At 39.2% G+C, this 13,036-nt stretch overlaps 1 protein-coding gene across 6 annotated transcripts in view; it reads right to left on the bottom strand.

The window, feature by feature from the left end:
- ZNF624 (zinc finger protein 624) overlaps positions 1 to 13,036 on the bottom strand; it is a 39,015-nt gene that overhangs the window by 24,224 nt on the left and 1,755 nt on the right. Inside the window, exons 2-3 of one of the 6 annotated variants that reach the window (XM_026521055.4) lie at positions 6,362 to 6,450; positions 3,807 to 3,872 (exon numbers count right to left, since the gene is read on the bottom strand). In XM_026521055.4, the coding sequence (XP_026376840.2) occupies positions 3,807 to 3,872; positions 6,362 to 6,448 (153 nt within the window). In that variant the 5' untranslated portion in view covers positions 6,449 to 6,450. Of the gene's footprint in view, positions 1 to 3,792; positions 3,879 to 6,361; positions 6,451 to 13,036 lie in introns of those variants that run through there. The other 5 variants (XM_044391796.3, XM_044391795.3, XM_057311307.1 and 2 more) reach the window with 5 other exon arrangements.

The raw sequence follows: 13,036 nt of genomic DNA on the forward strand, positions 1-13,036 counted from the left end.
GCAGAGGGAGGGAAAGAGAGAATCTCAAGCAGACTCCCCGCTGAGCACATGATTTCACAACCCTGAGATCATGACCTAGGTCAAAATCAAGAGTTGGGCACTTAACCAACTGAGCCGCCCAGGTGCCCCCTTTTTAATCTATTTTTTTTTAAAGATTTTATTTATTTATTCAACAGGAAAGAGACAGAAAGTGAGAGAGGGAACACAGCAGGAGAGTGGGAGAGGAAGAAAGAAGCAGGCTCCCAGCGGAGGAGCCCGATGTGGGACTCGATCCCCGAACACCGGGATCACGCCCTGAGCCGAAGGCAGATGCTTAACCGCTGCGCTACCCAGGCGCCCCTCCCTTTTTAATCTATTTTTAAAAGACAACTGCACAGAACAATAATCATAACATTCTGTCAATGGGCTCATAATGTATAAAAGGTATAATTTATTTTCGATTTTTTTAAAGATTTTTATTTATTTATTTTACAGAGAGAGAGTTGGGCAGGGCAGAGGGAGAGGGAGGAAGACTCAAGCAGACTCCGTGGTGAGCATGGAGCTTGATAAGGGGCTCGATCACACAACCCTGAGATCACTACCTGAGCCAAAACCAAGAGTAGGATGCTTAATTAACCACAACACTCAGGAACAACTGATTTTTTACAAGATTTTATATTTAAGTAGTCTCTACACCCGGGGCGCCTGGGTAGCGCAGTCGTTAGGCGTCTGCCTTCGGCTCAGGGCGTGATCCCTGCATTCCGGCATCGAGTCCCACATTGGGCTCCTCTGCTGGGAGCCTGCTTCTTCCTCTCCCACTCCCCCTGCTTGTGTTCCCTCTCTAGCTGGCTGTCTATCTCTGTCAAATAAATAAAATCTTAAAAAAAACAAAACAAAACAAACAAACATTGGTTCTGCTCAAATTGAAATTAAACAAAACTAGGGGCACCTGGGTGGCTCAGTCAGTTAAGTGTCTGACTCTTGATCCCAGCTCAGGTCTTGATCTCAGGGTCCTGAGTTCAAGCCCTGCACTGGGCTCCATCCTACTTAAAAAAAAAAAAAATTAAACAAAACTAAGCTCAGTACTTATAAACAGGATGTACAATTTAAGAAAGAGCCAGACAGAATTAATCTTCTGCCAAGGACTCCCTGTCAGAACAAAAATAAACCACATGAATTATTCACCATGTTAAAAATAATGATATTTTCCTATAGTTGATGATTCAAAGTCTGAAACTATTAATATTTTACCTTAAAATTTTTAAGTCTAAACTGTCATATTTAAAGGACAATTTTAAGAATGATTGGCCCAGAATTAAATTTCAAAAAGACTATATAAAAATTATGTGTAAGAGTCACAGAATGTATTTCTCATAGAAGCAAAAAGAAAAGCCCAGTTTTACATAGAACATTCTTGGAATAAAACCAACTTCCAAAGTGTAATTTTAAAAAACTTAAAAACAGAATTCTAAAAAAAAAATAGAGCTGAACTTCAACATAATCTTTTTTTAAACCATAATTATCTACAAGAGAGGAGGCAAGACTATAAATGGGGAAAAGATAGTCTCTTCAACAAATGGTGTTGGGAAAGCTTGACAGCTACATGCAAAAGAATGAAACTGGACCACTTTCTTATACCCCCCCCAAAAAATAAAGTAACAATGAATTAAAGACCTAAATGTAAGACCTGAAACCATAAAACACCTAAAAGAAAACAAAAGCAGTAAACTCTTGGACACTGGCCTTAGCAACAGTTTTCTGGATCTGTCTCCTCAGGCAAGGGAAACAAAAGCAAAAGTAAACAACTGGGACTATATCAAACTTAAAAGCTTTTGCACAGTGAAAGAAACCACAACACAAAAATGGGAGAAGGTATCTGCAAACGATATATCTGATAAGGGATTAATATCCAAAATATAAAAAGAACACATACGATTCAACAAAAACCCCAAATAATCCAATTAAAAATGGGCAGGGGACCTGAACAGACGTTTTTCCAAAGAGGACATACATATGGATAGCCAACAGATACATGAAAGGATGCTTAACATCATTAATTATCAGAGAAATGCAAATCAAAACCACAATGAGAAAATACAGTCATCAGAATGGCTAAAATCAAAAACACAAAAAATAATAAGAATTGGAAAGGGTGTGGAGAAACAGGGACTACTTGGGCAGTGTTGGTGGAAATGCAAGCAGGTGCAGCTGCTATGGAAAACAGTATGGAGGTTTCTCAAAACATTAAAAACAGAATTATCATATGATCCAGTAATTCCACTGCTATTTACCCAAAGAAAATGAAAACACTAATTCAAAAAGATATATGCACCCCCATGATTACTGCAGCATTATTTACAATAGCTAAGATATAGAAGCAATCCAAGTGTCTACCAACAGTTGAATGGATAAAGATGTGAGAGATATATATATATATATAACATATATGTAATACATATTACATGATATACATATTATATATTAGTATATATAATAGTATATACAGCCTTAAAAAAGAAAATAATCTTGTCATTCATCGTAATACTGATGGACCTAGAGGGTATTATGCTAAGTGAAATAAATCAAAGACGAATATTATATGATTTCACTTACATGTGAAATCTAAAACAAACAAAAAACAGAAAAAAACCCTAAATACAGAGAACAAACTGGTGGTTGCTAGGAGGGGAGGGGGATGAGTGAAATAGGTGAAGGGGATTAGGAGGTACAATTTCCAGTTATAAAATAAATAAGTCACAGAGATGAAAAGTATAGCACAGAGAGTATAGCCAATAATACTGTAATAACTTTTATGGTAACAGATGGTAACTACGCTTACCGTGGTGAGCACTGTGTAATGTATAGCTGCCCAATCACTATGCTATACACCTGAAACTAACAGAACATCATACGTCAACTATACCTCAACAAAAAATCTTAAAAAAAAAAAAAAATCTTAATCCTAAAAGTGTTGTCAACACATGCCAAAGATTGACTTAAGTCGTTAATGAGAGATCAGCTGCTTGACAAAGCTGGTTCAAAGGAGACACAAAAACAGCTTTCTACTGATAGCAGAAAAAAAGAATGCCAGAATAGGACATGTCTAATATGACACTGAAAGGGTATGCATTTATCTTTTGCCTTATTTCTTAGTTTTAGATCATTTTTCTTAACATAATCATAAATTTCTGATGTTGATTTTTTTTGAAAAATCTGGTGGATTCTGTACTCACAAATAAGAAAGCAAGCTTAACAAGGCAATAATGAAACACAAAAAAACTAAACTAATTTAAACACATCTTAAGAATGTTTCCACTCACGTTGATGCATTCTTGGCATTTTTTTAAAAGATTTTATTTATTTACTTGAGAGAGAGAGGGCATGTGAGACAGCATGAGCAGGGGAGAGGGGGAGAGAGAGGGGGAGGAGCAGATACCCTGCTAAGCAGGGAGCCTGATGTGGGACTCGAACCCAGGACCCTGAGATCATGCCCTGAGCCAAAGGCAGATGCTTAAATGACTGAACCACCCAGGTGCCCCATTCTTGGTATTTTTAATGATGCTGAGTCTTACAATGCTAAGCAAGAATCAGAGGATGTGACAGAGGATATTTTACCAATTAGCAGTAACAATGTGCTATCTGCCACATTAGGGCTGCCACCACTGAGAGAAAGGGAATCTGCCAAACTGATGGTGCCAGTCCGGGGATTACTGCCCTTATCAAGCAAGACGGTGTTCGCTGTAAACCTGCCATGAACTAGGAGCATTGAGAACCAGGGGCGGTGAAAGAGGCCCTTCTCTTTCCCTTACATACATGTTAAGTATTACCTTTACCAGCTCTGGCTCTTCTGCCTGAAAGTGAAGATCTTCATCTGGCTGGGAATCTTCAGGATTCTGAGGGGAGACAGGATAAGATCTTTCAGTGACAGGCTGCCCAGGACCTACAGCAGAGCCTCAACAAGCAACACCAGTCCACTGTGGATGTGGCACCTACGGGATAACCTCTTTTACTGTTTTATTTAGGGCTGAGATCAAGGTCCCATAGTAACATCCAATTATAATCTTCTCTGACCTTGTTTAAGACAAGGACAAGCATGAGGCTGAGAAAGACATACCTGCATGGTTTCTAAAGGAGGCTTCCTACAAAGAACCTATCACAACAAAAATAAATTCATAATAAGAGGCCTTCAGATGCTACATAATTTTCCCTGTTCATGTAGGGCTGAAATGTATTTTTCCAGAAAGTATCTATCTCACTCAAGGAAAGTACTCAAAACCTACTGACACTATGTATTTTCCACAGTTGAAAATCATTACAGTGTTGTGGGGGTCAGGGGGACCCTCCAAACCTTATAAACTATATCCCCATGAGGGCCTGATTTTATAGATGAAGTGATCTTTTATTCTATCTTTCTATTAGTATGTAACAATTTTAGGTTTTGTGTGTGCCATTTTAAAAACTATGGGTAATACAACTATCTGAAGTCCACTGAGAAAAAATATTATCTTAGTTCTCCCCTCCCAAGTTCTTATCTAAAAAATACAAATATTCTTGGGGCGCCTGGGTGGCACAGTGGTTAAGTGTCTGCCTTCGGCTCAGGGCGTGAATCCGGCGTTATGGGATCGAGCCCCACATCAGGCTCTTCCGCTATGAGGCTGCTTCTTCCTCTCCCACTCCCCCTGCTTGTGTTCCCTCTCTCGCTGGCTGTCTCTATCTCTGTCGAATAAATACATAAAATCTTTAAAAAAAAATAAATACAAAATACAAATATTCAGCTTCCAGAAAATGTGAACTTCAGCCTCTGGTAATCAGGGATAGATTTGACCATGTCAATGCTAGACAAGTACTTTGGATCTACTGATCAAGCACAACATTTTGGTTTTTATTTATCTTTTCTCTCTCTTTTTTTTTAAAGTAGGCTCATGTGGAGCCTCATTCAGGACCTGAACCCAAGATCTGAGCTGAGATCAAGAGTCAGACACTTGGGGCGCCGGGTGGCTCAGTCGATGAAGCATCTGCCTTCAGCTCAGGCCATGATCCCAGGGTCATGGGATTGTGCCCCACATTGGGCTCCCTGCTCAGCTAGGAGTCTGCTTCTCTCTTTCCCTCTGCCTGCTGCTCCCCCTGCTTGTGCCCTCTCCCTCTCTCTGTCAAATAAATAAATAAAATAAAATAAAATAAAATAAAATAAAATAAAATAAAATAAGAAGAGTCAGACGCTCAACCAACTGAACCACCCAGGCACCCCTTATTTATCTTTCAAGGGTATGTTTTAAGGACTATTTTCATTGTACATCCCAACTACAAAGAATAAAAGATCACTACTGCAGGTTACCGCAGATTATTACTAGAGGAAATCATATTTGTTGGTATTATCTTTCTTTGGGATCTCCTACTTCAGAAAGTCACTGCTAAAATGCAGCTTTTATCACATTAACTATCTCGAACACACTCTCACACACATACATATGTATACTTAAACGTCTTCAAGGAAACATTAAAAAATTCAGCTTAAATAGCTAATTCCCAGTCCTGTTTTCCATAACTTTCCAACTGGAATCACTAGCTCACCCCACTGTTCTCTGCCACAGAGCCTTGCCCTTGAACTCCCTTCGCACATGAAGCACGCTCACAAACTCTTGATGACAAATTAAATCCCACTTGTAACTGGGTACCACCTTAAGTCTAACTGTCCTCATGAGCTTTCTCATGGACTAATTTTGCCCATACTCATGTTTCATTTCTTTCTTTATCATATGGCTGAGGAACTATCATTCACCTAAATAAATTATGTAACTATTTCTTTTGTATGCCTTACCTCCCTCAATGAGACTGTCAGCTCCCTACAGCCAACCACTGTGTCTTAAACATCTTCTTTCTCTCCATGTCATCTATTAAGCTGGGTCACTTCTTAATGGGTAGAAAAGAAGAGACCACTGAGAGTGGGCACAAGGGGAATGGTCCCTCTTAATTAATTAAGAGGGTGTGTGTGTGTGTGTGTGTGTGTGTGTGTATTTTCCCCAAAATTTCCTAAACAAAATTTCCAATTTAAAATATTCTACTCTTCTACCCCATAACTGAAATTTCCTGGGAACAATACAAATTTAACATCAAAAGTAAATTTCCTAGACTGTCTATCTATCAAAAATAGCAAAAGTATTTTTTGAAAGATCATGTGTCTTGATATTTGGCTCAATATGTACGATGAATCTTTTTATAGATTACAAGCTTTACGACGATGAACCCAAATTTCATGGGTGAAACAGTTTGATTCAGTTACCAGAAGGGGTGTGGGTAAGGTAGGGAAGTCACAGGCTTCAGGAAAAAGTGACATGCTCTCAAACCAAGAGGCAGGTCAGGACCAGAGGAAACCCCAACTTACCAGAGGTCCAACTGAAAAAACTACAGCAGCCATAATCTCTTCCTCTGGGTTCCCCTCTCTGGCAAGAGTGGAGTCCTGCAAAGGCATATCTGAGAAAGAGAAATAAACCATGAAAACCCATCCTGCCTTGGAAATCTCAGACTTACCTAGTTGGAATCCTGACACTACAAGTAAGCATGACTTCCCTAAAGAACACAAGATTAACCCCCAAGATCAGTGAGAAAAAAAGATCCTTGCTCCTGGAGATCTTGACATTTTAATACCATTAAATGTAGTCACGGCTAGCAGGCCAGACATGGTGCTTTTAATTTGAACTTCACATCAATCCAATGGGAATTATATTCCCATTTGCACTGATCAGGAAAATGAAGCTTAGAGAAATTACACTATTTACCCAAGGCCATGTATGACCCCAAATCAGTCTAATTCCAATGCCCACAACTTTTCTATTAAATCAACTTGTGAAAGAAAATAATTCAATCATTCTTTGCCACAATCACCTATTTCTAAAAATGAAACATTCTAAGAATCTCTTCTTCCTGTCTTTCATGTGACGATAATTTGCTAAAATTTTCAGAGATTTCAGCTTCATGTAAAGAGAACACCACAACTTCCAAACTTAAAAGAAGCCCTGACATGCCTCTCTCGATCTCATATTCAAACAGATCTTTATCTACTCATTCTGTATGAGGCAAACCCAAATAAAAAGGAAGCAGAAAAAAAAAGAAAGAACATGGCCCTGCTAATGCTGAGTTTGGCTGCAAAACAAGAGACTGATGTTTGTAAACATTCTCTTAATAAGTGCATAGTTGCAGAATGATCCTGCAAGACATGTAAGAGGGCAGCGGCACAGTAAGAATTAAGCTTCCCAGATTTTGTGAAATTCTTTTTAATGACAGTTTCCTAGGAAGTTTGGTGCTCTCGCCACGCAGTAGGGCTTTTGGGGCCCAAAAGAATCTATGCAGGATTATGCTGAATCTGTCCCTGCCTTCCATAGACAATTTGCCTCCATCAAGAATTCACATCCAAGAGCTTTGTATTCAAAAGTGCAGTCCGAAGAACAGCAGCATAAACACTATCGGAGAGCTTGTGAAAAATGCAAAATCTGAGGTCCAACTCTAGAACTTATTGAATCAGAATCAGCTTTTTGATAAGATCTCTCGCTGATTCATATGCACACATTAAAGTTTAAGGCAATACGGATCTAAAAAAGATCATGCCAACGAATGGACAACCTAGAAGAAATGAGCAAATTCCTGAAACATACAACCTACCAAGACTGAATCACGAAGAAAGAGAAAATCTGACAGACTGATTATTATTAAGGAGATTGAATCAATAATAAAAAGTCTCTCAAAAAACAAAATCCAGGACTAGGTAGCTTCATTGGTGAATTCTATCAAACATTTAAGAAGAGTTAATACCAATCCTTCCTAAACTCTTCCAAAAAACATAGAAGAAGGAACACTTCCAAACTCATTTTATGAGGCCAGCATTATCATGATACCAAAACCAGGCAAGGACACCACAAGAAAAGAAAATTAGAAGTCAGTAACCCTCTTGAAAAGAGATGCAAAGTTCCTCAACAAAATAGTAGCAAACTGAGCTCAACAATACATCGAAAAGATCATACACAATGATCGAGTGGGATTTATTCCAGGGATGCAAGAACGGTTCAACATCTGCAACTCAATGTGATACACCACGTTAACAAAATGAGAAAAATCATATGATTGTCTCAATGGATGAGGAAAAAGCATTTGGCAAAATTCAGCATCCATTTATGATAACAACTCTCAACAAAGGCCATATATGACAAGACCACAGCTAACATACTCAATGGTGAAATAAAACTTTTTTTCTAAGATCAGGAACAGAACAAGACAAGGATGCCCATTCTCATCATTTATATTCAGCATAATACTGGAAGTCCTAGCCAGAGCAATTAGGCAAGAAAAAGAAATAAAAGGCATCCAAATTGGAAAAGAACTGTTACTATTTGCAGAGGACATAATATTATACATAGAAACCCCTAAAGACTCTATCAGAAAACTGTTAGGATAAACAAATTCAGTAGAGTTGCAGGATACAAAATCAACTTATAAAAATCAGTTGTGTTTCTATACACTAACAATGAACTATAAGAAAGAGCAATTAAGAAAATAACTCCATTTACAATTGCATCAAAAAGAATAAAATACCTAGGGATAAATTTAACCCAGGAGGTGAAAGATCTGTACAATGAAACCAGAAGACATTAAATGGAAAGATATTCTGTGCTCATGGATTAGAAGAACAAATATTGTTAAAATGTCCATACTACCCAAAGCAATTTACAGATTTAATACAATCCCTATAAAGGACCAACAAACATTTTTCACAAAACTAAACAAATCATACTAAAATTTCCCCAAAGTTTCCTCAAAAAATTAAAAATAGTACTACATTTTCCAGCAATTCCACTTCTGGGCATTTATCTGATGGAAATAAAAACACTAACTGAAAAAGATATCCACACCCATACGTTCACTGTAGCATTAATTAAAATAGCCAAGAATTGGACGTGTTTGTTGACAGATGAAAGGATAATGTGATGCACACACAGTAATATTATTCAGCCATAAAAAAGAAGGAAATCTTGCCGTTTGTGAAAACATGGATGGACCATGCTAGGTGAAACAACTCAGACAGATGTAGACAAATATCATCTCACTGTTATGTGGAATCTAAAAAAGAAACAAAACAAAAACCTCTCCAAACCTGAACTCATAAGATACAGAGAACAGACTGCAAGAGATGGTTGCCAGAGGCAGGGGTGAGCAGTGGGCGAGATGGGCAAAGGTGGTCAAAAGCTATAAACTTCCAAATATAAAATAAGTAAGTCCAGGAGATGTAATGTACAGAATGGTGACTATAGTTAATAATACTGTATTATATATTTTAAGTTGATAAGTGTAAATCCTAAAAGTTCTCTTCACAAGAAAAAAATTTGTAGCTATGCACAGTAATGGATAACTAGATTTGTGATGATCACTTTGCAATATATACATATACTGAATCATTATGTTGTATGCCCGAAACTAATATGTTATATGTCAATCATATTTCAATTAAAGAATGAAGTAATAAGTATCTTTGTGGATAAAAAAAAAGAAAGAAAGTTCTCACTATAAACACACACTCTAAAATAAATCATGTGGCAGGGGGGCAAGGGGGCAAGGGGATGGGGCAGGGGGGTCCTGGGTGGCTCAGTTGGTTGAGCGTGTCCAACTCTTGATTTTCGCTCAGGTCATGCTCTCAGGATCATGGGATTGAGGCTCACGTGGGGCTCTGTGCTCAGTGGGGAGTCTGCTTGAGGTTCCTTCTCTTCCTCTCCTTCTGTCCCTCCCCCCACGCTCATGTGCTCTCTCTCTCAAATAAAATACATAAAATATTAAAAGAAAGAAAGAAGAAACTGAATACATGACATTCTCTAACTATGGTGTGGTAGAACTACACATGTAAGTCTGGAGTGAGGGGGAAAAACCCAATCACCAGGGAATTAAAATAGACCCTCCTGGATACCTATTAAGTCAAACAGAGAAGTTCAATTTCCAGTGAATTAGAAAATGAGAGAATTATAAATTAAAAACTCATGGGTTGCCAAAACTTTTAAAACGATAAAATTTAGGGGTGCCTGGATGGCTCAGGTGGTTATGTGTCCGCTTTTGGCTCAGGTCATGATCCCAGGGTCCTGGGACAGAGCCCCACGTTGGGAGGGAGCCTGCTTCTCCGTCTCCCTCTCCCTCTGCCTCTCCCCCTGCTTGGTCTCTCTCTCAAATAAAATTAAAAAATCTTAAAAAAAAGATAAAATTTATATCCCTATATACATGCTACTAACATTTTTAAAAAGAATATAAATATTAAACATTCAACTAAGTAAGAAAAATAATTAACAAGGAAACCATAAAGAAGAAATAATAAAGAAACTAATAAGAAAACAAAACAGTTGACAAAGGCAGGAGCTGATTCTCTAAATAATGAAATATATATGCCACTGGCCAAAGAAGGAAAAATACCAATAAACTAAAAATAGAAATAAGAAAGGGGCTATAACATATAAATCATCTTAAAACTGTATGCCAATAAAAATAAAATTTCCCAAGAACAATTTTTGTTTAAAAATTTTCTAAGACTGGCTCAAGCAGCAGGAAACAAGTAGGCCAATGTAGCAGAGACTGTCAATTGCCTCCCAACATCCAGTCTCCCCTTCTGTATTGACAAAGGCTTGAAATCTCAGCGGACATAAGGCCATGAAGCTAGAGACATTTCCCAGCCACCACATAAGCAGGTGTGCCCATGTGACTAAATTATAGCAAATGGGATCTGAATAAGAGAGCTGATGTCACATCTTTAAAAGGGAGCTGCCTGACCTCCAGTTCTTCATTTCCCCTTCCAAAGGCCTGGAATGTAACGGGATGAGTGAGCCCCTTCTACCAGAGGAAAGACAACACCCCAAGAGGTGGAGAAGCAAAAAGATGACTGGAACCTACCCTTATCACAGCCTGCCACCTAACAACTCAGACTTTTATATGAGAAAGAAATAGGCTTTCTTGTTTAAACCACTTAGACTCCGCTAAAGCTGAAAAATTAACTTCCTAATTAGTAGAATGAATGGTCATGAAAGAAAAACATAAGTTCTCAGGTAAGCAGGGGAGAGTAGGGTTTAGTTAAATCAAGAAAACGTGATTGTCGGGGCACCTGGGTGGCTCAGTAGGTTAAGCATCCGACTCTTGGTTTTGGCCCAGGTTGCGATCTCAGGGTTATGAGATCAAGACCCCGAGTAGGGCTCTACACTCAGGGCGCAGTCTACTTCAGATTCTCTTCCTCTCTCCTTCTTCCTCTGCTCTCCCCCCCCCCCAACTCATGCTCTCTCTCAAATAAATAAAATCTTAAAAAAAAAGAAAAAGAATATGTGATTATCTTAGGACTGTAGAGGTTGCTTTTAGGCAACCAACTTGAACAATGGAAACCTGAGTGAGGTAGAAGGGCCCACAGTGAACACGAAGCTGAATACAAACAGGCCCATTAGGGGACCTACCTCAAAATATCCATAAGCCCTGGCTGACCAAGGGGTTACTTATATCTGGACACAGGCACCAAAAAAGGAAAATTCCGAATGTTCCCATGCCTCCTCACCTTCCCCCTTAACTCCAGCCCCCACCCCACTGCCTCCCTGTGGACAGTCTCTCCCTTGCTTGTCCCGCCCGCCACTCCTTTGCCGTGTAGTCAATAAACTTCTATCTCCTTTGTTCTGCCTTGGGTGACTTCTTTCACCACCCTTGCCACCGGCCTCTACCTGATTGGGTCACCCCACATTTGGTGGCCCCACTTCTGATCAGAAGACCCCCAAATGTAGTTTGTTCCATGACCCTGGGGCTTCACTATGCCTGATGAAAAGCTTTTGGTGAAAGAGAAATAAGAAGTTGAGGGAGGAAAAACACAGTGTAGTGTGAAGGTAAGACTGGAATAAAGAATGAATAATCTGAAAGGATTCTTATACTGAAGTCTCAAAAGTTACTAGTAAAAGTGCTTTTCCCATACACCAATGTTTCTCTACCTTGTTTTAGGTCATGGATTCCTTTGCAAATCTAAAGAAAATGACTCTCCCAGAAAACTCCTAAATGTAATTAGAAAACTCCCACATCTGGGATGCCTATGGCTCAGTCAGTTAAGTATCTGCCTTTGGCTCAGGTCATAATCTTAGGCTCCTGGGATCAGGTCCTGCATTGGGCTCCGTGTTCAGCAGGGAGCTTGCTTCTCCCTCTGCCTGCCCCTCCCCCTGCTTGTGCTCTCTCCGACGAGTAAATAAAATCTTAAAAAAAAAAAAAAAACACCAAAAAATTCCCACATCTTAAATCTGAGGACGCATAAAGCTCATTAGGCATGCTTTTTAATTATTTTATTTTATTATTCTATTTTTAGAGAGGGAGAGAGGGCACGTGAGTGGCGGGAAAGGTGGGGATGGAGGGGAGGGGCAGGCGGAGAGGGAGAGAACCTTAAGCAGGCTCTACACCAAGTGCAGAGCACAAGGCGGGGCTCCATCTCATGACCCTGAGATCATGACCTGAGCTGAAATCAAGGGTCAGACTCTTAACCGACTGAGCCACACAGGCACCCGTAGACGTGCTTTTTATGAAAAGGAAATTCTTTGGCTCCTTCCGAGATCTAAATTAGGATCTCTAAGTGTGAAACACAAAAATCTACATTGTCAAGAAGTACCTCAAGTTCATACTTTGGGATCTACATTGTCAAGAAGTACCTCAAGTTCATACTTTGGGAATATAGTTCTAAAGTTAACTCCTGAACCCCAAATTAAAGACTCTTCTTTTCACACGGGAAAATCTAATTAAAATATGTTTTACAAGACGATTCTAGAGCCCAGGCAAAGCTGGCCCTATTATTAGCTCCCTTAGCTGAGTTTCTGCTTCAAGCCTGTTACTTTTTGACTCACTCTTCATTTCACAGTTTAGAAACAACACTTGTGGCCAGTTCAAACACAATTTAAAACAATAATCGAAACTGTTCTGGGAAGCTTGGGTGGCTTAGTCAGTTAAGCGTCTAATTTCGACTCAGGTCATGATCTCAGCGTTATGAGATCAAGTCCCACCTCAGGCTCTGCACTGGGCGTGAAGC

The sequence above is a fragment of the Ursus arctos genome, unplaced genomic scaffold (assembly GCF_023065955.2).
Source record: "Ursus arctos isolate Adak ecotype North America unplaced genomic scaffold, UrsArc2.0 scaffold_14, whole genome shotgun sequence".
NCBI lineage: Eukaryota > Metazoa > Chordata > Mammalia > Carnivora > Ursidae > Ursus > Ursus arctos.